This window comes from Neomonachus schauinslandi, chromosome 7 (genome assembly GCF_002201575.2).
Source record: "Neomonachus schauinslandi chromosome 7, ASM220157v2, whole genome shotgun sequence".
NCBI classification, from domain to species: domain Eukaryota; kingdom Metazoa; phylum Chordata; class Mammalia; order Carnivora; family Phocidae; genus Neomonachus; species Neomonachus schauinslandi.
This window is the reverse complement of record NC_058409.1, coordinates 103,381,063-103,407,379: the sequence shown is the minus strand read 5'-3', so window position 1 is coordinate 103,407,379 and position 26,317 is coordinate 103,381,063. Positions and strand designations below refer to the sequence as shown.

Here is a 26,317-nt window from a genome sequence, read left to right as displayed (position 1 = left end):
AGGAAAACAAGCTGCCACCTTTAATAAGAAAGAAGTAGAGCTATACTATGCTCCAGTGGAATTCATATATTCATCTTTCAGATGTTAATAACATGCTGATTGCGACTCAGAGTTTTGAAGTTGTGTATGACAAGAATGTCAGAAAGCTGGATGTGAGCCAAGCTCCTGCTCATACAGCTAGGGGGCACTATTTGTATAAAGCAGAATGTTTCCCCAAGACATGAGATTGCAGGCCTTTTTTTTTTTTTCTGTCTGAAACTAAAACAATGTCGTCTTCTTAAAAACAACAACATCGGGGCACCTGGGTGGCTCAGTCGTTAAGCGTCTGCCTTCGGCTCAGGTCATGATCCCAGGGTCCTGGGATCGAGTCCCACATAGGGCTCCCTGCTCGGCTCCCTGCTCGGCTCCCTGCTCCGCGGGAAGCCTGCTTCTCCCTCTCCCACTCCCCCTGCTTGTGTTCCTGCTCTCGCTATCTCTCTCTCTGTCAAACAAACAAAAAAAAAAACAAAAAAAAAACGACATCACAGATTTGTTTTTGGATTAAAACTTTCAGTCTTCACCTGTGTCTTGCTGCATAATCACATGATCCTGAGACTTTTCATCCACACCCATTTTAGGGGAAATGGGGGATCAAAGACAGGTAGCAGCATTGGGCTTTTGTTAGATAGGGTTAGGGTAGTTTTCAAAAGGACTCTCCCAAACCAAGACCATTGCAGGACTGCGGCACCAAGTTAAATAAACTGCCTGTGCTAGGAGCAATTAGGCAAAATACACACTGACTTCGGCCGAAACCCTAGGCAAGGCACTGTGTTGGCGGTGGGCATTGAGACTTTCAACAATGTCCGGAACACCCTCTGTTCATTAATAATATACTTTGATAGGGTGTCAACATTTTATTGGAACACTCACATAGAACTGTTCCCAAGAAATATTAAGTGGGGGGAAAAAAGCTCACACAACAATCTATTTCATAGAAACCCATTTTTGTAAAAACACTGTGACCAAATGACAACAGTGGGGATACCCATCCAACATGGTCAGAGTGTCCTCTCTGGCAGGGAGGCAAGCAGAGGCAAGGGGGACTTTCAGTTTAAGGCTATGTATGTATCATTTCAGTATTTTTAAAAAAATATTTTTTGAGGGAGAGAGAACAAGCATGAGCGGGGAGGGGGGTGGCAGAGGCAGAAGCAGACTCCCCGCTGAGCTGGGAGCCCGAACAGGACTCGATCCCAGAACCCCAAGATCACAACCTGAGCCGAAGGCAGACGCTTAACTGACTGAGCCACCCAGGCGCCCTCATTTCAGTATTTTAAAACAAGAATGTACCAGTATACTGCTTAAATAATGTATGTAAAATGTTTTAACTAAATAAAAATTAAAAAACCAAGCAAGTCCCCAAACTGCATGTTCTCACAAAAGCGGAAGTCTTTTACATTCATGTAACATATTTTTCACAACCTAATTACAACCATCCTCTTCTTTATCCCAGACGGGAAAGAAAGCAGCTTAAGTCGCCTAAAGCCACATTCAGACATCACCAAGCACCCAGAAAGATGGCAGATTATGAAATAATGCTTTAATAAATATACAAGTGCTTATATTGTAAAGCACATGTTTTTCTACAAAATAGAAAATACATCAAGTCACTCTATGTTTACTCGGGGGTTCTGCCGTTAGAATCTATGACACCTGGGGCGCCTGGGTGGCTCAGATGGTTAAGCAGTCTGCCTTCGGCTCAGGTCATGATCTCGGGGTCCTGGGATCGAGTCCCGCATCGGGCTCCCTGCTCAGTGCAGAGCCTGCTTCTCCCTCTCCCTCTGCCACTCCCTCTGCTTGTGCTCTTCTGTCTATCTCTCTGTCAAGTAAATAAATAAAATCTTAAAAAAAAAAGAGAATCTATGACACCTGTATTGCTTCATGCATTCACCCAATTAATATTCATTGAGCAGGTGCTGTGTGCCAGGCCATCTTTATTCTATGAGAGTCACTTGGAATTTTACAGAGTTATATTGAGGAAGTGGTAAAGACAAGGACTAGAATAGGAAGGAAAGAGGGAAAAAAATGAAGACATCACCAAAAAATGCTTTTCTGTATTTTTCAGAATCTAGTAGGCCGGTCTGCTATATGCTTACGGTCTTTCATTGTAATCAGTTGTTTGGCTTTGGGGCTGCCCTGATGAACTCTGACTTCCTTGAAGGAAAAACTTACAAATCTTTGTTTCTGTGGCACCTGTATCATGGCTTGAGTTTGTAACAGAGCAGGCAGAGATTCATTCCGTCAGTCTACAAACGCTTATATATATACATTGTTCTATAGTCATAATACTTGAAACACAATCGTAACTTTTGATACTACAGTTCCATATCTAGAACTCTATGCCTTGGAAGTACTCAAGTACACACAGGTTTTTGTATAAAGGATGTTCCTTGCAGCCTTATTTGAAATGGAAAAAAAAAAAAGGGCGCCTGGGTGGCTCAGTTGGTTAAGCGACTGCCTTCGGCTCAGGTCATGATCCTGGAGTCCCTGGATCGAGTCCCGCATCGGGCTCCCTGCTCGGCAGGGAGCCTGCTTCTCCCTCTGACCCTCCCCCCTCTCATGTGCTCTCTGTCTCTCTCATTCTCTCTGTCTCAAATAAATTAATAAAATCTTTAAAAAAAAAAAAAGAAATGGAAAAAAAAAAAACTAAATATCTATGCATGGAGAAATGATTTAATAGATTATGCACATTTGTTCTACTTAATACTACACAGTTATCTCAATGAATGTTTCTATCCCATATAATCGGACATGGACTGATGGACCTCTACAAACAGTGGAAAAAGGAAGTTGCAATGTGCTTCTTTGTGTATGAGAGAGAATAGGGAACGATCTAGAACTGTACTAATACTGTAGCCACTAACCACATGTGGCTGTGGAGCTCTTAAAATGCAACTAGTCAGAAATGAGATGTGCTCTAAATAAAAAATACTCACTGGATTTTAAGGCATAAAATGGGGGAAAAAAGGAACTCATTAAGGATGTTCATATTTATTCTACATTAAAATAATACTTCAGATGGTTGAGTTAAAAAATCTACTAAAAATTAATTTCACCTGTTTCTTCTTACTTTTTTAAATGTGGTTAGTAGAAATTTTTTTTTAAATTACCTATGTGGCTTTCGTTGTATTTCTACTAGATGGTGCTGGCTGAAAAGAATGAAGCAATAACACTGATTATTCCTGGGGAGTGGGACTGGGAAGAAACTTTAATAAAGAGGATGGGTAATAGGGACACTGACCTTTAACCTAAACTCTGTTATACTTATCAAAAAACATTTAATTTAAAATTTTAAAAATCAATAACAGTTCCAAAGTCTGTAGTTAATAGTATTATAGCAATGCTAATGTCTTAGTTTGGGCAAATGTACCAGGGTTACATAAGCTGTTAACATTAGAGGAAACTGGTGAATGAATATAGGAACTTTGTACTATCATTCCAACTTTTCTGTAAACCCTAAAGTATTTCAAAATAAAAAGTTAAAAAACAATAATAAGGGAAACAAGCAATCTAACAAGATGTGTGTCTTCCATTTCATAGAGATTCTTACTTAGTCTCAATATACTGTAAGGCTCCAAATCGGCTGTCCCACCCAGACTGCCCCTTGTAAACACACTTGCTTAAAATAAGGGAGCTAGGATAGCATCATATTTCTTAGTTTTTACCTGAGATTCCATAAGTTTGGATAACTCCTTTCTCCCACGGTGATCAGAAGCTATTTGGCTGCTGTTTACATAATAGGAATTGTTGAAGTCGGAGAGTTGCTGGAGAGAATGATGGAAGGCACCGCTCCCCCCCAAGAACCTTCCAGAGACCCAGGTAGCCCAAGGCTTTTAAGCTCCTTTCCCTTGGATCCCTACTTTAAACTGTCAGATTCAACCAATACTAAGGTCAAGAAATTTTTGTAAGACATAGTGGTGAACTTTGGGATAAAGAAATGAGTCAAAAAGTCTGTATCATAATATAGCTATATATATTAGAGTATATAGTCTATTTGTTACAATATAACAAAACTGTGGGAAACAATCTTCCCCTACGTTTATACTACTTTTTACTGAAGTGTTTTCTGAACAAGAACTAAATTCAGCATGCAGTTGATCAGTAATAGCAAATGAAACCGCAAGTAAAATTTAAAACAGATTAGATATAGATGTATAGATTATGGATATTTCAGAGCTGACCAAAAGAAGGTAAACACTGCATTGGAGTATAAAATATTTCTATTTTACATGAACTGGGTCTAAAATGAATGAAAAAGTACAAACACAAAATGTAGAAATTACAAAGGACAATGTACCAACTTATCATGAAACAGGTTGCAGGTATAGAATATAAAACTATAATGAAATATTTTCCAAAGGTGACCCACCCACAAAACAATTACATTAAAATAATGTGTACTTTTAAACAGATGTCCCACTGCCACCACACATGAATAGCTTAAATAATCATTAAAAAAAAAAACACCAAAACTCACTGCTTTCTCTGGAAAAGGAGAGTCACACCATAAGCAGAAGGAATTAGAACAAGAATTCACAAAAGATTATCACTGCTATGAATAAATGAGTGACTTGGAATGATCTCTATAATTGTGGTCACCATTACTGAAGAAATGGCACAGAGGATCTACAAGCCTGAAACATTTCTGATTCATACTGCTTCTTGGCACAGATTTTCCAGTGAAAATGGACTAAAATCTGAGCCCTCCTCAAGCTTGAGAACCTTTCAGCCAAATGATCCAGCTGCCCCTTCCCTTTTCCTCTCCTCCCAACTAGGTCCCAGGAAAGGATGGTGGAAAAATCTCAAAAATTGCTGCTCTAGGGCATCTATCTATACTGATCTCCAGAAGGATACAGACTTTCTGAATAGAAACTGGAGCCAAAAGTGTGTTCAGCTTCATTTTTCAAATTTATATTTAAATGAAAATTAAGTTTAAATGAGTATAGGCATGAGGGGGTACCCAAAAATCAACTAAGGAGGGACTGAACTGCTTGGAACTTCTGCCTCAGGAATCCCAAATCTAGAAGGAAGTGATATGCAGATAAAACATAGTTACACCACGTTTCTCAATCTCAAAAGATCCAGGAGCCCCCTCTCATCCTGTGGATCTCCTATGGAAGAAAAATCCTAAGATACTTCTAAGAGCAAGCCACACATTCAGTCTTATTCAACTGTTTTTAATTAAGTGACCACTTCTCTCCTGGGTTCTTTGTAGTAGTCTTGTAGGGGTTCTTTCTCCTTTCTGCCAACTTCCCCTTTCCACATCATTGACATAGAGTAGTTCCTACTCTGAAAACCGGGATTCCAGTCCTGGCTTACTGCCAGCCTTGACCTTGAATCTAACTTATCTGAGTCTTCATTTCTTTCTATGGTCAGGAAGGCAGACAGGAAAACATTGCTCTAATGCTGAAATCTCATTTTCTATTACAAAAGAAAATAATTTGAACAATTATAAAAGCACATAAAAGGAAAAAGTCTGTCTCATGGCCATTTGCCCCTATGGGGTCGCCATATTAATTTTGGTATATTCTTCCAGATTTCTTTTTTAAGGCGAAAGAAAAAATTAGCATCAACTACATACATTGTTCTAGAACCTTCTTTTTTGTTAGCAAGATAGTGTTCTCCTCAAACAAGTGACATAGCACCCTGAGAGTAGGGATTTTGTCTATTTCCCTCATGGCTGTATTTCTAGGGACTAGAACAGTGTCTGGCACAAAGTAGATGCCAATAAGTGCTCACTGACTGAATGAATGGAATGAAAGCTCTTACATCAGATCAAATACAAGTTCTATGGGGTCAGGGATATGTCTGTCTATTTGGTCTCTCTCTAGGGTCTCAGCACAGAATACCTGGCATACAGTAGACACTTAAATATTCATTTAATTAGCAAAACAACTCAATGAGGAAACCACTTAAGTCTTTTTAACTGCACTAGCATGCTGACATCACAATAACCGACTATTCCCCAGTTGATGAAAAAAGTCTCTTACAAGCACCATTGCAATGATCATCCCATATACATTACCCTTGTTTAAAGATTTTTGTTGGGTAAGAATCTCTTTCTGCTGGGGAAACCATTGAGCTGGTCTCAATATGTTCTGAAGTCCCTTCCCTCTAGAATTTCATAACTTTAAAATACTTATGATTAACTTTTAGTCTTGTATGAGAGCTACTGCCTACAATTTTACAAAATGATCTCCCTTCTATATCTCCCTGTAGAAAGCCAGTACTTCCTAAAACTGTCTAAATGCAGCCTGAACATTATGACTCACACAAGATTGCCAGAAAGACTCTTAGAAGAAAACAGGCTGCCTACATCCTTGGTGACCAACATTTTCTGCATAGAGCATGGTAGCTGTTTAGTTATTACCTGGGGAGGGGCAGTTTTAAGGCAGCAACAGGTCTTTATTGTTGATTCTTTATGTGCTAAGGAGGCTCAGCAGAAAGAGGAACACTGGGGTGCCTGGGTGGCTCAGTCAGTTACATGTCTGACTCTTGATTTCAGCTCAGGTCATGATCTCAGGGTTGTGAGATTGAGCCCCACATGGGGCTCCATGCCAGACATGAAGCCTGCTTAAGATTCTCTCTCTCCCTCTCCCTCTGCCCCTCTCCAAAAAAAGAAGAAGAAGAAGAAAAAGAAGAAGAAGGAGGAGAAGGAGGAGAAGGAGAAGAGAAGGGATGGGAAGGGAAGGGAAAAAAGAAGAGAAGAGAAGAGAAGAGGGGAGGGGAGGGAGGGGATGGGAGGAGAAAAGAAGAGAAAGGAGGACACAGACAAGAGAGTAATAGACTTCCTGAGCTAGAGATGATGCTAAGAAACAAACACCACTTTGAACTAGGTAAGAGCAGATATGGGATCTTAGGAGTAGCTGTGAGTTCTTCGAGAAGAGCTCTATCTAAGCCCTGCAATGGAAAAGACTGCAGAAGGCTACATTTCTTATGTTTTTTCACTCCAAAGATAGTTAGTAAATTTCTATGATGTGTAAGAGCTGTGTCAGGCACTGGGCAGGCAACAAATAAGCAAGATAAACAGAGTCACCACCACCTTGAAATTGAAGCTTGGGGACCACAGTCTTTCCGCCAAAGGACTTGATGCTGATAAATATAGATTGCTGGGTGAAGGCCTTTGCCTTCTTTCCACAGAATTTGTGTCCCAGTCACTGCTTCTTCTTCTTCTATGAAAAACAGAGTTCCAGTTCTCTCCATGAATGGAGAAGTTGCTGGGAGATATTTCCTGTTGAGTGTGCCCCAGACAAAACTTGGCACAACACACTCAGAGCACACTTCCTTTTTCTCTGGGAGCTCCTGCCACACCACAGGACCTGGTGGGCAGTCTACCTAACTGGCAAAGGAGGGCTCTGCAGTGGCACTTACTGTCAAAGAATCAGTATTCAGAGAATCTTAAGTCTTGAGACTCAGAGAGAACATTCAAGACCATCTCCTCTTCCTCCAGTAGCTTAACTTTTTATAGGTCACAGATCTCTTTGAAAATCAGCAGCACCTTTTGACTTTCTGTTCAAAAAGACATGCACGTATCTCAGCATGTAATTTTTCCTATATTTTCAGGAGCTTTGTGGATCCATCATGTGACTGAATTTCCTGGCATTTCAGGGACCGCATATTAAGAATTCCTACTCTATATAAAAGCCCATTTGAGCTCTAATGCCCTGATTAGCAGTCTCTGAGTCGGGTAGCCCTGGTGGCTGAAACACAGAGGTAATGTTGTGCCTAACTGCAGCGCAGGTCACAGTTCCCTCCCTGTGGGAGCTAATTATCTTCAGAAAATGTAAAAACTCTGCTCGGTGGCTGTGGACAGAGCCTCTATAACCAATGAGCTGACACATTTCATAGGTTCCAAAGATGAAACCACACTCAAAAATGACGTAGTAGGATCTGGTGGCATTTAAAGGGTTAAACCTCTAAGTTGTCAGGAGTGCTGCCCATCGTTGACATAGCAGTAGTATTCATACGGATCTTCCATTTCGTATACGTTCTCTTCAATGATATAGATGTTTTCCTGCGAGCGCATTCCTTCTGCTCCTGTATTTGCTAACCCCGAGGGAGGGGGGTTGGCCAAAGTGACGAGGCTGTGGAAAGAAATGTTGCAGTTGAGTTCAGCATCTCCTGGGCAGCACAGAATAGAGTTAAGACAACAAGCTTGGCTGAAGAGACAACAACCAAATGTAGCACATGATCCTTGATCAAGTCCTAACTAGGAGGAAAAGGCCATAAAACATCAATAAAATAATGTGTGGAACAATTGAGGAAATTTGAATTCATCTTCATTTTCTTAAGCACAAAAATGGCATTGTATTATAAGGAGGGACAGAATGAGGTGTTGAGGTGAAGTGTCAAGATGCCTGAAATGCCCTTACAAATAGTTCAGGAAAAAACTGTGTATATAAACAGAGAAACAGACCAAGCAAGTACATCAAAATGTTAAATCACGAGTTTCCTTGAAAGGTTCTATTGTTCCTTGTACGGTAACTTCTGTTCTTCTGTGGGCTTGAACAATTTCACAAAGAAAAAAAATATGAATATGTAATGGACCCAATCAGACTTGAGTTTGAATTCTGTCTCTCACCAGTCATATGACCTTTGGTAAATTGGGTGGTTGGTTGTTTCTTTTTTCATTCACTCAATCAAGAAATATTTAATGTGTTACATATTGTTCTAAGAAGCAAGAAATGCTTCAGTGAACAATGCACAAAAATCCCATGAAGGCTGCATGTTAGTAAACTTTGTGTCTCAGTGTCCTCGTCTGTAAAATGGGAATAATAAGAATTCTGTTTCACAGGGCTGCCATAAGGAATATTTATTCACTCAATCATCAGATATTTAAGTGCCTACTAAGCATCATGTGCTGTATTAAGGGATATAGATACTAATGTGGCAATAATGCCCTAATTTTCTATGGAGCTTACATATATAGATAGAGATGAACATTAACCAAATAATTTCACCAAATAATTTCAACCAAATAAAGAATTAATGAATGTAAATATTACCTATGGGTAGTATCACGTTTCAAGTTTCAGCTCTAAAAACAAATCCTGGTACAGATGATTGAAAGCCAATGATAATTAAATATTTTATTTGGCCTTGTTGGACTTTTTTACTGTATTTTGTCTTCATAAATATACTATCTATACTTTGTCTATAATTACTTGTGGTTTAGATAGTATTCAATAGGCAGAGTCTTTTTTTTTTTTTACTGCATTCTACCCATGTACCAAATATCACTAAATTCTACTAGAAGTTATTTAAGCTTTGTGTATTTGGAATGGAGGTGTGTGTGCATGTATATATATGTATACATGTGTATATAGTCAAAAATGGATACCAAGACTGCAGTGTAATAGACCCGTAGATCTCAACCCTGTTCCCACACTAGAATTACCTGGAGAACTTTTAGAAAAACACCTATGTTTAGGTCTCATCCCCAAAGATTCTGATTTATTTGCTCTGGGGTTGGCAGCAATATGTTCAAGTGCCCTAGGTGATTCTAATAGACATGTAAGTTAAGAATGCCTGGGCTTAGCTATAAAAGCCCTAAGAGTAGATTCTGGGTTTCTTGCTCACTTTTGTAACCCAGTGCCCAACCAGAGCCTGAATGTAGCTCAATCACTGGAAGGGTCAATTCACTGAAAAAAAAAAACATTAATATACAAAAAGAGCATTTCCTATCAATAGCGAGATGAATTCTATAACTTTAGGCAATGAAGCTAGAGAAATCAGAAAGGAAAACAGAGCAGTGTGTTTAACTGGTATTGCATTAATCCATGCCTAAGGTAAGAACGAAGTATAAGTTTAAATCCTAGGGCAGGACTTCTAAGAGCAAAGCCATCTTAGAGTAGGGGCCTCCAAGATTCCCACCTTCCCCTACCCCACCCATTATTCTTACCTTGAATTCTGTAACTTCTCTTTTCTATAAGAATACCCTAGGTAAAAGGTGGAAGAAAAGTCCAATTAAAAATGTTCTCATAAAACAAATGAGATAAGAAATAAAATGAACACACTGGAGGCAAGGATTGTTTAGGGAAATCTGGTCTCCCCTTGGATTGAAATAAATCAAACTATTAGTGTGTGTCTTGATTTATTACATGGATTATGCTAGTAAGTAATAAAGATGCATTTCTTACATTCAGCAAATATATGGAGCATCTACTATGTGCCTGATGGTATGCTAGGCACTGGGGATGCAAAAGTGAATTGTGAGCCCTGACTTCTTAAAACTTGTGTTCTAGTGAGGGGGGCATTTAAAATAATAATCTCTAATGGTGGAACTAACAATGTACTGGAACAGATGATGGAGAAGGCAGTCAGGAAAAAACTCTCAGGAGAGGTGAACTTTAAGCTCAGTTCTGAACAAAGAGAATATGTCAGCCAAGTGAAGAGCCAGGGGGAGAATTCAGGTAGAGGGAACCCCTAATAAAGATGATGGTGGGTTCCTGAAACTGAAGTAAGAGAGTGGCCCAAGATAAGGCCTGAGAGCTAGGCTGGGGCTAGCTCCAAAGGACCCTTTAAGTCATAATCAAGATTTTGGATTTTACTCCAAGACCTTTAAGATATAATTGGAGAGCAGAAATATGAGAGCTGATTGGATTTTAAGAACACCCTAGCTGCTATGTGAGGAAAAGATTAAAAGGAAGTATAAAAAAAAATGAAGAAGTAGAGATCATGATGCCTCAGATCAGAGTAAGGTGGTGACCAAGAGAGATGCAGAATAATAAATGGATTTTACATGTATTTTGGAGAAAGTCTGCAGGAATTAAAATTGGATTTTGTGTTAGGAGGAAACAGGATTCAAGGATGGCCTCTGGCTTTCTGGCTTAAGCAACCAGATGGATGGTAGAGAAACACTATAATGGGAAAGACCAGAGAGGCAGAAGTTGTGTTCTGGGAAGGTGAAATATGGACTCTAGACCTCCATTTTGGACATGTGAAATGTGGGAGACATCTAAGTGGAGGTATCAACAATACAAACACTCTGAGTTGGAGAGGGAAATTATGGATGACCTGTAAGCCTGTGGAAATATAGATCATCACCTAAAGGGTGTAGAAGAAAGGGAAAGGGCCAGCCCTGAGGAATATCAACATCTAAAGGTCAAGCAGAAAAAGAAATAACAAAAATGACTGAAAAGAAATGGCCAGTGAAGTAGGAGAGTGGTGTTCTAGAAGCCCAGAGAAGGAAGACTTTATAGAATGAGTGAGGATCGATTTGGTTAAATATTGCTAAAAGATTGACGACAATGAAGACAGAGGTGTCTACTGGATTTAGAAAATGGAGGTCGTCGGTGAGCTTGACTAAAACTATTTCCTCGGTGCTTCAGGTGTAGAAGCTAAAGGATGGGTTGGAGAGTTCAGGGGATAAGAAGTAGGAAAAACTCATCTGAGAGATTTGCCTGTGAAGGAGAAAGGAGAAATGGGAGTAGCTAAGGAGGAATGTGTGAGTTAGAACGTATTTTTATGCTAATGAAAGTAGAATAAATAGAAAGGGAGAGGTAGATGATTCCAGAGAAAGGGGTAAAAGGGGGAATGAAGTCTTGGCTAAGGCAAAGGAGAAGGAACAGGTCTTTGATACTTCATTGGTTGAGTGAGAAATGAGGGAGGTTTGAGTAGTACTGAGGTGTGGGATGCTCATTGCAGAGAGTGCACTAGAAAGATACAGGATTGCTGGTTGTACTGCTGCCAATTAATGGCTTTGATGTCCTGACTTAAACACCCGTCACCTTGGTTTTAAGATCTTCTCCAGCAACTTCTAGGGAAAAGATCACAAATAAAACAGGACTTTCCCATCTGTTTTTCTAAGTAGCCATGTTTTTGGAGTAATACAGATGTGGGTACAAAGTGTCAGACTTCTCCCGTTGAGAAGAAACCTCACTTCAAGCCTCTTTACACAAACTAGAATGGCCCCTAATATCCAGGCCATGGCAGAACTCAGAAAGGTAGTGAGGGCTATTATTGCTCTTGATCATCTGTAGGCATTACATTCATGTGATCAATTCACAAACTCCCCTGCTACCTCTCAGTAAACCCAGGTAAGTGTGGGTGCGGTAGCTTCTTTCTTTGAACAATCCGTTTACCAATAATGGCAGAACAGCATAATGGGGAGGAACAGGAGAATCTTGTCTTCAGATTCCGTATCTGTCAATGAACCATACGACTTTGGACAGCTGCTAGTTCTCCATTTGGCAAATTCGAATAATATTAGTATCTTTCTCAGTAGGGTAGTTATGAGGATTTAATGCGCATAAAGCACTCAGCAGCTTTAAGCCACACAACTAGGGTGACCAGTTGGTCCTGGTTTTCCTGGCACTGTCCCAGTCTTAGCACTGGAATCCCACCTCCTAGGAACCCCGTCACACCTGGGCAAATCTGGGATGGTTGGTCACCTGATATGCCCTCCATGTTTAAGTATTAGTAGGAAAGGCTGCTAGAATGTACTAAGCCCTGGGGTATAAGGCCTTGGCCTCTGCCCTCGAAGAAAAGAGAATATATCGCAATTACAACAGTGTGTGAGGCTTCTGGGGCGATGGCAATAGTTGGGTCTTGATTGCAGTGATAGGTCCCAAAGTGTGATTCTCTAATGAAATTCATCAAGTTGAACATACTTTAAATATGCAGTTAGAGTATATAAACCATACCTTAAGATTTTTTTAAATAAAAATAACTTAGAAAACAATGTGTGCGTGAGTGCCATGAAGGAACAAAACACAAATGCTGCAATCCTGGCCAGTGACCCATTGGTAAAAGGACTTGTCATCTCTCTCTAAAGACCTGTGCCTAAGGAACAAATAAGATAGGAAAATGCACAGAAAGAAATTACATTTGTTGTTGTGCTTCCTAATAAACCTAATGCATGGCTTAAAGAGGTTTGTGTTCCTAGCCAAAGGTAAGAGACTAGGTGCTAGAATCAGCCTGCCTGGGTTTGAATTCCAGCTTTGCCTCTTAGGGATTCTGAAAACTTGGCAAAGCAGCTTACTCTCTCGTAGCTATACTTCCTATGTTACAAAACGGTGATAAATACTACCTACTGCATAAGATGGTGACAATAAAATGTAGGTAAAAACATTTAGCACAATGCCTACGTATTACATGGTAAACGTTGAGTAAAAAATAGCTATCACCTTCAGGTATAAATATAAGCTTATATTTATATCTAGGTTTGTGTTGGTTCCTTTGTTAACAGTTCCTCATCAGAAGGAGAGAGAAGTAACATGAACCAACTTACATGTGAGAATTAAAGCGCAAATGATGAGAAGGAGAGCCAGTCCAGCAGAGATCCCTGCTCCGATGTAGACGGCCATTCTGGTGGTCATACCAGCGTCTTGTAACTCATTAGCCCATGTAGGTATTTGCTAGGGAAACACAAACTGGACTGCAGCAGATGGCCAGAAATCAGTTGTGTGCTCAGCCAGTCTCGTGACCTGTGCATCAGACGGTCCCTTTCACAGCACCACAGCGGTGCAGGGACCTTGAGACTACTCGTGATGTGTCTCCTTCCAGACAGGCCTCAAACCACCAAAGAAAGGCATGAGCATACTCTTCAGAGTTAGTAAGGGAATAAAATGTGTCACTTCTATGCTGTTAGGGGCACAAGGAGCCCTTAGTAAATGGAATCCCCTCCCCCCCCAAATAAAAGTGGGCTTTAGAGTGGAACCCCATTCATTCAAGGTCCCTGGCATTCCAGGGAGTTTCAGAGTGGTTGAAACTTGGTGTCTTGCAGAGAAACACCCATACTCACAGAAAGACAGGGATTTAAGAGCCGGGCCTTTGCAGTCAGACAGTTCTGAGTTCAAGCCCCAGCTCTGCCACCATTGTGTAGAGTTCTTGGGAAAATTAAGTAATGAGATTTATAAAATGCTTGGCACAGGGTCTTGTGTACAATAAATGCTTAAGCAGTGATAACTATTATGGCTATTGCTCTAATCAATTGGATTTTTTAACTGAGAGGCAGAAAATTCTTCTGCTTCCAAAACTTCAGCCCATGTTCCCCTTTAAAAACAATAATAGTAAACATTTTTAAAACAAAGATGTCAAAGGAATTAAATCTTCCATTTATTCAATAAACATTTACTGCAGGAGTGCTATAATATGCAAGATACTACACATTAAACACCATGGATGTCCAGAGGTACTTAGAGTCAGTCCTTGGTCGCAGAGACGGGGAGGGACAAACACAAAGTGCTGAGCCTCAGTAGTGAACACACAACTAGGGGACTTAGTCAAATGAAGGCAGACTCCTGGATATGTCCCCAAAGAATCTCTAAGTCGCTACTATAAGCTTGCTATCTAGGGGATTCCCTTTTATTCTGAAAAGGTGGGAGACACTAAATTTGTGGTTAATTAAAATATTGATTTATTTATAGTTGGATATAGAAATTCTTGGCTTCAAATATTCCTGACTGGTGTCTTGTCGCATATAAAAAAATTTAAATAATCTTTCTCATTAGGGTTGCCATGGAAATGAGAAGAAATATACTCCAGGGAGCTGGAGGGTCCTTGAACCGTCCACAGTGGCATACAGTTGTGAAATAGGAGAAAAGGGACAAGGGCGTAGTGTTTCTTCGTTTTGGTTTCCCAGCACTTACCACGTGCCGGGCACTTTACCTCCATCCCCTCATTTCACCCTTACAATAGGCCTATGCAGTTAGAACTGGTATCATTAACATGTGACAGCCAAGGGCTCTGAGGCTAAGGGAGATTAAGGCATTTTTTTTTCCCCCAAGCAGAGAGCAAACAAGAAGGAAGACTAAAGGGCGCCTGGGTGGCTCAGTTGGTTAAGCGACTGCCTTTGGCTCAGGTCATGATCCTGGAGTCCGGGATCGAGTCCCGCATCGGGCTCCCTGCTTGGCGGGGGGTCTGCTTCTCCCTCTGACCCTCCCCCCCCCTCGTGCTCTCTCTATCTCATTCTCTCTCTCAAATAAATAAATAAAATCTTTAAAAAAAAAAAAAAAAGAAGGAAGACTAAAGCTGAACTTCCTTTTCTCTGAGTTGAGCATGAGGTTAGTGCACACACCCACATAGACACACACACACACACACAAAGTCACTTACAGTTTGTTGGTTATCATGGAGGGCCTCCAGTGTCTGTGTCTCTGCCATAAAGAGTAAAAAAAATAGCCAATAGAACAGCTTAGAATGTTTTCTTTTATCTGACTTTTAAAAAAAAATCCTAAAGATGCCTATGTCTATAATCCTATTTGAAATTAATTCTACTCTATACTCTTCACAATAATTTATTGTGAGACCAAAATTTTCTAAACACTTGCAAATCAATTTTAGGATGACCATATTTTTTTTAACCAGATAATGAACCCAACTACTTAGGTTCCATGAAAAGGAGACCTCTACCAGGAAGACCTCTGTTGAGTATGTGGTTTGTTGTGTCCACAGGGCCCCAAAGAGGGCTGCAGAATTCCAACAACATTGATAACACTCAAACAGGCATTATATTGCAATTAGACTTTGAAAGATAACAAAAGTTAATTTTCTTGAAAAAGTTTAACCTTTACTCATTAAGAGGGAGATAGGGTATTTAGTTGTCTAAAAAGGAAAATAATAATAACCATGGCTCTAATTTACCATGAGCAGACATTGTGCTAAATTCTTTGAGCAAAGGATCTCATTGAGCGTTCAAAACAATTATTCTAAAGTAGGGACTATTAGCCCCATTATACAGATGAAAAAGCTGAGAATTCGGAAGGAAAGGGACTTACCCAGGGTTACGCAGCTCAGTGAATAACAGAAATGGCCTTCCGGTTTAGGTCTGCACGGCTTCAAACATATACTCCTAACTATGCTGCCTTCAACAACCTTCGCCTTGGCACAGTCACTATCAAGTGGTCCCATTGCCCAGTTGCCAGCTCACCTTCTTTCCTTTTTACCCATTTATTTATTCGTCTATCTATTTGATGGAACATGTCTATACCCTGACTCTGTGCCAGGCACAGGGGGCAGAGCGGCCAACAGCAATGGGCACAGGTCCTGACCTCACAGACACAGCCTTCTAAAAATCAATAGATTGTCAGCCTTGGGAAAATTAAGGATGCCTGCTCCTGTCTCTGGCTGAGTCAGAGGCTCTGAAACGTCTTCTTTTTTTTTTTAATTTTATTTTATTATGTTATGTTAATCACCATACATCATTAGTTTTTGATGTAGTGTTCCATGATTCATTGTGTGCGTATAACACCCAGTGCTCCATGCAGAACGTGCCCTCTTTAATACCCATCACCAGGCTAACCCATCCCCCCACCCCCTCCCCTCTAGAACCCTCAGTTTGTTTTTCAGAGTCCATAGTCTCTCATGGTTCGTCTCCCCCTCCGATTCCCCCCTTTCATTTTTCCCTTCCTACTTTTTTTTTAACATATAATGTATTATTTGTTTCAGAAGTACAGCTCTGTGATTCATCAGTCTTACACAATTCACAGCGCTCACCATAGCACATACCCTCCCCAACGTCTATCACCCAGCTGCCCCGTCCCTCCCACCCCCACCACCCCAGGCTCTGAAACTTCTTAAACGTCATGGCCACTTTCTGGAAGCCTAAAGGTCTAAGTCCTTTCATTTAGAGCCCTTGGTTTAACAAACCATGATTTTAATATTAAAATTTTAATATTCTCAGCCTAAAAATATTTTTTTAAAAAAGGAAATAGAAGAAATTCTCTTCCACTTACCTTTGCTCTTATTACTACCCAAAAGGAATTTAAAGTGTAAAAACCACATTGGTGGAACTGCTAAGTAAATATGAATCTTAACCACACATCAGATTTTCTAATGTAATTCCAGTTTCTGCTTCCCTGTAATTATTTTTCTTGGTCTAAATGGTAAGACTGACTTCTCCTATTTTTTTTTTCAATTTACAGTGAAAATACTCCAACAGCACTCTATTTATTGATTATCACAGCTTAATTTCACATAGATAGCCATCAACCAAAGTGACTGGGACAGTTAGAAAAATCTGCATTCGTTTCCCTAGAGAACCCAAGACTCGGCTGGAGTGGAGAGGGTAGTAGGGGTGGGATGCGATGTTCTTAAAAGTACATAAATCTGTAGTTACCATCTAGCACATATTACCTGCCAGACATGGTGCTTAGCACTTTATTTGCATAATAGCTTTTAATCTTCACCTCAGTATATAGGTACTATTATTTTTCCATTTTTCAGATGAAGAACCTGAGTCTCAAAGAGGTACTTTCCCTAAGATCACACAACCAGTAATTGGCAAACCTGAGATTCAAACCAAGTCTACCTTCAGAGCTGAGGACTCACCATAACCTGGTTCTGCCTCCTTCAGGTGGAAGAGACAGGACATTGTTTTGTGTTCAAGGTATGTTTAGGAGCTTCCAAGACCCTTGGAACTTTTACTTGTTAATGTTCCACTCCACTTAATAGCAAACATATTCAATGTACCCACGTTCCGCACTAAAAGAAAAGGTATATATACCTACACCAAGTTGACTTGCAAGAGGAGACCCCATCTTTGTTTCCCTAGAGGGAAGGAACTAACAAGTAAAAAGGGAAAAGGACTTGTTTATGATCTCGACAACCCTGAGGAAAGGCACTGCCTCGTGAGGAAGGTGTGTGGGCATAGAGTGAATGCCCACTTGGTGGTGACGTTGTAAAGAACATTGGAGCCCAGGATGGGAACATGGGCACACAATAAATATGGGGTATGACTTGATTAGGGTTAATTACAGGGAAGCAGAAACTGGATTTACATAAGAAAATCTTGCGTGTGGTTAAGATTCATGTCTACTTAGCAATTCCATCAATGTGGTTTTTAAACTTTAAATTCCTTTGGGGATGAGGGTTGTCATCTGGTCCCACCATATTTAGTTTTCTCACTAATTGCATAAAAGATGTTGGCTACCAATCACTAAAGAACCACCAAAGATTAAGCCAGTAGAGAGCTGAAGTTAATACTTATAATAATAACTAATATTCCAGTGCTTTCTGTGAGCCAGGTACTACACTGAGCACTTTGCATACATTGTCACACTCAATTTTTACAACAATCTTATGCAATAGACACTGGGATTACCCCCAGTGAAGAGGTAGGGAAATTGAGCCTCATAGAGTTTGAGCAATTTTCCTTTGAGCTCACAAAGGTAGTATGAAGAGCTGATATTGGAACCCTGTCACTGACGTACTTAACCACAATCTCATTCTGCCTCCAGATCTTACTGGTAACATTAAAGACAATAACCAACATGTACTGAGTACATACTATGATCAAATACTGGGCTAAGCACTTGAGACACCCTTTCTTACTTATATCTCATGAGGTGGGACTTAAGAGATTTATGAGATTAAGGTACAGGATACGCCGGTTATTACCCTCATCTTACCAAATGGAAGACTGAGCTCCAGAGAGTATAAGAAGGACCAGGAATCTGACAGGAGACGTTTAAGATTAATCTCCCTGCTCAGTGTGACCTGAGGTCTGCTCTTTTGACCCTATCTTCTCACCAGAGCAGCATGAAAAAATCCTTGCCGAATTACTCAAAGAATTTAGCTGCTCTTTCTGAGGATGGAATCGAAAGAAGATGGTGGGCTTCATTCTAGTTCGAAGAGATCCTTGAAATCACCGAATCCAACCCCAAACATGGACTGGAGCCAATCTATGACAAAACATCCCAGTTTGGGAGTCAATTGGAAAATAATGACAATGTAATGAGTTTTTTATTAGATTAAATTTATTTAATTTATAAACATGTCTTTTTTAATGCAATAATGGCATTCATAGAATTTTTTTTTCTTATTTGGCAAAATATGTAGATCACCAGAATTTTGGTTTTGGATGGAGTGGGAATTTTACTAGGTTACAAAACCCAAAGTCTCTAAACCCTCTCCTTGGAGAGAACAAGAAGCAGAGATCCAGGGAAGTGAAAGGTTTCAGCCAGGTCACAGGGCTGCTTGTGACTAATTCTGAATCCTAGCTCAGGACCCCTTTTTCCCAGCAAAGGTTTGTCCCCACCACTCCCCTCCCCACGCATATCTCAGGTGCCCAGGGACGTTCACACCTCCACTCAAACCCTTTTCTCCTCTCTTTCCCATACTCAGAATCCTCCGAACTCTGAAAACACCTGAGGGCTTCCTGCTACACCTCCTTACCTGTGCCATGTCCCTTGGTGGTGAGCATCCGTGGAAAGGCTGCAGTGAAGTCCTTCCATGGAGTCCGAGCAGAGGTGACCTTGGCTAATATCAGAAAACAACATAAGGATGCGGCTCCTCTGAGAGCAGAGAGCTTGTGGCAGGGAATCAAAGGGGCAGCAGAAAAAACAGGAAACGTGACAAATGAAGAGAAGCAGATGCCCAACTGCCAAACCTACCGGGACACCTTCCTTGAGAGTGTACGACACTCTTAAAATGTTGGGCAGAGGCGTGTTACAGTCATCATTGCCACAGTCTAATTCTTAATAATAGAACTAACAGCCACCCAAATGGCCATGCTAAATGCTTTCCATAAAACACTCATAAAATCCCTCCAGGGGCCTGCGTGGTAGGAATTACCATATTTCATAGAGGAGGAGTTCACGGAGTTTGAATAACTTGCCCAAGATCACACAGATAGTTAAAAGGCAAAGTTGGATTTAAACTCAGCTCCATCAGCCACACACTATATGCTCTATAAATCTTTTTTTTTAAGATTTTATTTATTTATTTGACAGAGAGAGACACAGCGAGAGAGGGAACACAAGCAGGGGGAATGGGAGAGGGAGAAGCAGGCTTCCTGCTGAGCAAGGAGCTGATGCGGGGCTCCATCCCAAGACCATGGGATCACGACTTGAGCTGAAGGCAGACGCTCAACGACTGAGCCAGCCAGGCACCCCTATGCTCTATAAATCTTAAAACACGTGAGCACATGCACCCCACCTGTGCTCTGTCCAGTGGTTCTCAATCCTGGCTGCACAGAGGGGAGAATCATTTAAGGTAGACTTTGTAAAATCCTAGTGCTGGGGCTCTACCTCCAGAGACACCAATTTCTCTGGTTCGTGGGTAGGGACCAAGGAGTTATAGGTGTTTAAAAAACTGTCCAGGTGATTCTAATGAGCATCAGGTTCTTGAACCACCAATCTTGACCTTTCCTCCCATTCTGTAGATTCTGGCCATGAGTTTTAAAATAGATGAGGGGAATTAAAAGTGGCTGGCCATCACTGGTGGAACATGTTAAACTTCAGGTCTTAGGGACCCACCCCAAGGGCTGTAACTGGGGAGGTCAGAAGGGAGACCAAGCAGTATATTTACTATTACCTGCAGGTGATTTTATTCAAGAAGGCATGCAAAGGTCCACTCACCTGGTTTGATGACCAACTCCAGGTTTAATTTTTTATCATTCATTGGGCCTGGGAATTGGATCCGGCAGCAATAGGTCCCACTGTCTGTTGTAGTCACATTCGCTATAGTCAAGGACACATCTCCTTTGTGGATATTCCTCTTTAGCTGGTATCTGTTGGATGTCTGATATTTCAAGTTCCTTCCATCTGTGCTGAGCACCATACTATGACATTCAAACACAGGACAGGGTCCCCTGCCCCAGCAGACAGGCACAAGATCATCAGAAGTGGTTGGAGAGTAGGTGCAGGGTAGATCAGCATTCTGACCCACTTCAGCTATGTATACCCCTTCCAAAGACCCTGAACAGACAGTGAAAGAAAGCAAGATCAGGCAATGAGTGAGGTTGGTTGGTTTCAAGAAAACTGTAAGTAATGCCTTATAGAATAAAAAGCAAACCAGTGCTGCCATCCTGTTGGAAGATAATTCATTATGACAATGATTCTCAGACTTGAGGAGCATCAGAATCACTGGGAAGACATATTAAAACACAGATGGCTGGGCTCAACTGCTAGAGATCCTGATTCAATAGGTCTGGGGTGGGGTAAAAGAATTTGAATTTCTAGCAAGTTCCCAGGAGCTGTTGAGATGGCCGGTCTTGGAAACTCACTTTGAAAACCAATGCCCTAAGAGAGAATTGTGGTCCAGCCCTGTGAACACTGCAGGGCAAGGCCGATGGAAATAGATAATCAGAAAATGAGTCATTGTCAGCCAGTAAAACAGCTCACGGGTCTGGGCTAGTCGGCTGCTCATTGATGAAAGGCAGTTAAACTGACATAAATCTCTCTCTCTTTTTTTAATTTTTAAATTTTTTTTAAAGATTTTATTTATTTGACAGAGAGAGAACACAAGCAGGGGGAGTGGCAGGCAGAGGGAGAGGGAGAAGCAGACTCCCTGCTGAGCAGAGAGCCTGATGTGGGGCTCGATCCCAGGACCCTGAGATTGTGACCTGAGCCAAAGTCAGACGCTCAACCGACTAAGCCACCCAGGCGCCCCTCTCTCATTTTTTTTAAGCACTTGGCACATAATGAATAAAAAACCATTGGCTGAATAAGAAGCTTGTGTATTTGAAACCACTTAGGCTATTTTGAGGTTTAAAATTAATTGCCTTTACATATACATATTAATAAATATATGTATATAGTAAAATCTTTAAACCATATAAAAGGTATATGAGAAGGATACTCCCTCTCTCTGCTCCTTCCCGTTTTCCAGTCCCCCTTCCCAGAGTCCATACAGTAAGAAGCACTCATGTATTCCCATTCCTGCAACACACATACACAAATAAAAGTCTAATATACGCGTCCTTCCGCACCTTCTTTTTTCAACTGACATTTGGACTCAAAGACATTCCATATCTCTATGTGTAGTCGGCCTCCCTGTTTGCAGCATCTATCACAGCTTACTCACCTACTCCCCCACTAGTGGACATTTAGGTTGTTTCCAAACCTGCTACTGCAAACATTGCAATGACCATCCTTGTATCTTTATCCTGTAGTATCCAATTGTAAAAGTCCGTGCCCAGACTTACCTGTGAGTACTAGCAGCCACACCAGGACACAGTCAAAGCAAAGAGGTGAAACCATGAATTCTGAAGAGGCCAAGTCAAAGAATGGCTCTGTTTAGTTTTAATTCTCTAGTGGAACTGGGTGGCTCTTGCAATCCAATCTCCTCCGCAATCACAGGAGCTGTGGCCACCGTCCCCGACTGCTGGCACAGCACACCAGGGCATCTGACTACCAATCTCCGCTCTGTTATGGCTGCCAAGTACACAGTTACATCAAAGGAAACCCTAGTTCTCTGTCATGCTACACCGCAGACATCCTGTCAGTCTCTGGTATTTATCCCTTAGTATCAACGAAAAGGAAATGACACTCAGAGGAAGCAAAGTGTCTCTCAGTCAAGAAAACTCTCAGGCTCCTGGGTGGCTCAGTTGGTTGGGTGACTGCCTTCGGCTTAGGTCATGATCCTGGAGTCCTGAGATCGAGTTCCGCATCGGACTCCCTGCTCAGTGGGGAGTCTGCTTCTCCCTCTGACCCTACCCCCTTTTGTGCACTCTCTCTCAAATAAATAAATAAAATCTTAAAAAAAAAAAAAAAGAAAGAAAGAAAACTCTCAGCAAGTAGAGAGAGGCCTCTTAGCACCTCCAGTGAAATAATCCTCTGTGTGAAATGGGTGGTGTGTGGGTCCGGCTGGTTACCAGGGAACACAAGGTAGGAACATAGCATCCATGCGTTCATTCAGTCAGATCAGGCAGTTGGTTGGTCATGTGACCAATGTTAATGAGGCTCGTAGCTCCTGTGCGTCAGGAACTGGACAGGGAGCTGGAGAATACCACGATGAATGGCATCTTCCTTGTCCTCACATTTTATGTCAGTTTAACTGCCTTGTACTGACACAAATTGGGCTGTGTCATATAACCTGTCTGGATCTCGGTTCCTTCATTTGTAAAATGTATAAAATGAGGAAACTGTGTTCGGTAACGTAGGTGCAGCTCCCTGCTCGAATATTCTGGCTGGACCTGAACTTTCAAACCCTTCCACTTAAGAAAGACACATTCCTTTCTGCAATGTTTCTTTTCCCCCACCGTGGGGGGATATTGAGAGGACCTCAATATTCTATGTCATCTCACGTACCCAAGATGTCCCCTTGCCTCCCACCCCAGGGGCTTCGGGCATGAATTGTCAGAAAGTGTGGAGCTCCAGCCACACTCTCCATCACGGAGGTAACATCTCAGACCCCGACAGTCTCAGCCCTGGGAGAGTGACATTTGTCTGGGAACCTTAAAAGCCAATGGTTCTTTACAAAAGTGAGCTCAGAGACTAAATAGTTTCTGAAAGCCCTGTGGCCCTCCTCCATCTTTTCTTGCTGAACTTCCTTGTCGCTCATCTTTATGGCACTAAACACATTCAATGTAAATATCCAGCTCTCGTCTTATGTGTGTACTTCCTTAACATCAGAGACGTAGCCATTACTCGAGAGATCTCAGTCAATTTCTTCATCCTATGGATAGAGAAACTGAGACCTGATAAGGTTAATCTGCCCAAAGGCATATGATTGGTAATTTCAAATGAGAACTGAGTCCCCCAACCTCCAGATTCTTTTCCACTATAAACTGTTTTACGAATTTCATATTTGCCCTTAATACGTCTGCCTACATAACTAATAACAACCAGCAAATGTCCATGTTCAAGGGGAAGGCAGAATGGATTAAACATGGGGTCAGAGGTCATGTTTACTGTATGACCCCAAGCAACACTCTTAAAAGTTTCAGCCCTCAAATTCTGTGTTCTGTTTTTTTCTTTTTCTTTTATTTTTTTCTGTTTTGTTTTTTATTGTTATTACTCTGTTTTCTGTCCATCTCTAGAGTTACTACTGGAACCAGCTTTATAAAATATTAACTATTAATTTATTGAAGTCTAGACAAAAGGAGCCTAGAAATCTACTCTAAACCCCTTCTCCTTTTTTTTCTTTGTATAGGGAGCTGTTTCGGAGCATTTTCATGTTTATTTAACTTTTATTTGTTTCTTTAAAAAAAACCCAACTGTTTAGATAATTCATCCAAATGGTTAAAATTCAAAGCAATATCAAATGTTTATGAACAAGACTTTTCTCACCATGCCCCAAGTCTACCAATTTCCCCCACCCACCCTGTAGGTTTCTGTTTTCCTAAGTCTCTTGTGTATACCCCCAACGCAAACACAAGAAAATAAAATATATATTCTCATTCCCTCCTTTCTTAGACAAACTGTATATCCCTGTTGCACCTTACATTTTCTATTTACTGTTTTATAAAAAATAAACTTCTTTGACATGCACAAAAGCAGAGAGAAAAGTATGAGTTCCCAAAACACAGATTCAAAATTATCAACTTCTATTTTAAAATGAATCCCAGATCATGTTATTTCACCCTTACAGACTTCGGTGTGCATTTTGGTTTTTGAAAGTGGACATTCTGGGGGTGCCTGGGTGGCTCAATCGATTAAGGGTCTGCCTTCAGCTCAGGTTGTGATCCTAGGGTCCTGGGATCAAGCCCAACTTCAGGCTCTTCAGCCCTGTGTGGATGCCACTGGATGAAAACATTACGTGAAAGCAACAATGTTATCATGCCCTTGAAATGGACACTTCACGTCTCAGTTTGTCAAGTTGATCCTAAAAGATCCACAGAGGCCCATGATTCTTTAACTACGTGCAATGGAAGTTTGCTTTTTAAAAGGAGCCCTTGGTGTTTCTGGTAAAGTCTTTTGTATGGGAATTAATTCATTTCTAAATTGCGTTTAGATGGGGTGCCTGGGTGGCTCAGTCATTAAGCATCTGCCTTCGGCTCAGGTCATGATCCTAGGGTCCTGGGATCAAGCCCCACGTCAGGCTCCCTGCTCAGCAGGAAGCCTTCTTCTCCCTCTCCCACTCCCCCTGCTTGTGTTCCTGCTCTCGCTGTGTCTCTCTCTGTCAAATAAATAAATAAAATCTTTAAAAAATAAAAAAAATAAATTGCGTTTGGAAAGTTGTATTGTGAATTCTCATAAGGTGTGCTTGTTGAGTGTTGGCTACAATCATGTAGAGGGGTGCTACGTACAATACCACTATACAGATTAAGTTTGTGTTTTTGCTCTTCTCCTTCGGCAGCAGAAAAATCTCAGACTCCTTAAAGATAGCCCCCAAGCACCAAATGAAAACATTAGGATTATGTGTAATTAGAATTCACAATTATAGATAACTAAAGGGCCACTAGACAAAATTCATAAAATGGAAGTTAGAGAATTTAACCCAGGTCAGGAGACAGGAGAACATGGGTGATAGAGATGGGATTATCTGGAAAAACTCAGTCTGATTAGAATCTACTTTGTACAATGGAGGAGCTGCTGAAGAATGGGTATCAGAGGGATGACAACATAAGGAATCCTGTGTATACTTGATTTGAGTCAAAAGCCCTCTCTTATTTAAACCACAACATTTTAGTTTCCATGTGGTATTAGTCCCAAAATTTTGCAAAGGGAGGCACTAAGTTTGGATATTAAGGGTAAGAAGTTAAGCAATTTTGAGCTAGATCTTCTGACTTCCAGATTGCATCTAGCCACGTGACTTCCCTTTAAAAGTGCTTGTACGGAATAAGTCAGTCAGAGAAAGACAAATACCATATGATTTCACTCACATAGAAGTTAAGAAACAAAACAAAGGAGCATAGGGGAAAAAAGCGAGAGAGAGGCAAACCAAGAAACAGACTCTTAACTATAGAAAACAAACTCATGGTTACAGAGGGGAGGTGGGCAGGGAGATGGGGGAAATAGGTGATGGGGATGAAGGAGGGCCCTTGTCATAAGCCCCGGGTGACTTATGGAGGTGCTGAATCACTATATTGTACACTTGAAACTAATTTTACACTGTATATTAACGAACTGAAATTTAAATAAAAACTTTTAAAATAAATAAAGTGCTTGTAAACTTGTGTTTGTACAGTACTTGAAAGCCTTTCTTTATTATATAAGACATACAGTAGAAAATTCTGAAAAAAAATAGGAATATAATTAAATAAATACCATAATCTCAGTAGCACAAAATACCTACTGTCAACATAATGGATCTCTTTTTAGATATTTTTCCATGTTCATCTCTAAATATACAAACAGGTTCATGTCAGTACGTCTTGTGGGTATATCACCGGAAAGTCTCACCTGTGGACAATTAGGAACATCATGAACACAAGGGGATCTGGGAGAAGGTACAAAACATATCTATATACTCCCCATTAAACCACCTGTCAGTTCAAAGACTCCACCTCAGATGAAAGTCCTGTTGTTTTTATTTTACGTTCATTTTTGTGGTCTCAGTGAGCTCATTTGCATCAGGTTGCATTCAGCATTGCCTTCCCCAGCAGGCCCCGCACCAAGAGGGTGACTTCAGGCCAGAGATCCTGGGTATATCTGATGGGGACTTCAAGGTCTTC

At 40.9% G+C, this 26,317-nt stretch overlaps 1 protein-coding gene across 1 annotated transcript; it reads right to left on the bottom strand.

Annotated features, from left to right (window-relative positions):
* Positions 1-7,924: 7,924 nt before the first annotated feature.
* HAVCR2 (hepatitis A virus cellular receptor 2) lies at positions 7,925-22,107 on the bottom strand. The gene is made up of 7 exons (XM_021697408.1): positions 21,905-22,107; positions 20,337-20,675; positions 19,153-19,236; positions 15,094-15,134; positions 13,268-13,394; positions 9,938-9,974; positions 7,925-8,120 (listed from the first exon to the last, which is right to left on the bottom strand). Exons 1-7 carry the CDS (start codon positions 21,957-21,959, stop codon positions 7,961-7,963), a joined length of 843 nt encoding a protein of 280 aa, XP_021553083.1. The 5' UTR covers positions 21,960-22,107; the 3' UTR covers positions 7,925-7,960.
* Between the last annotated feature and the right edge of the window lie 4,210 nt (positions 22,108-26,317).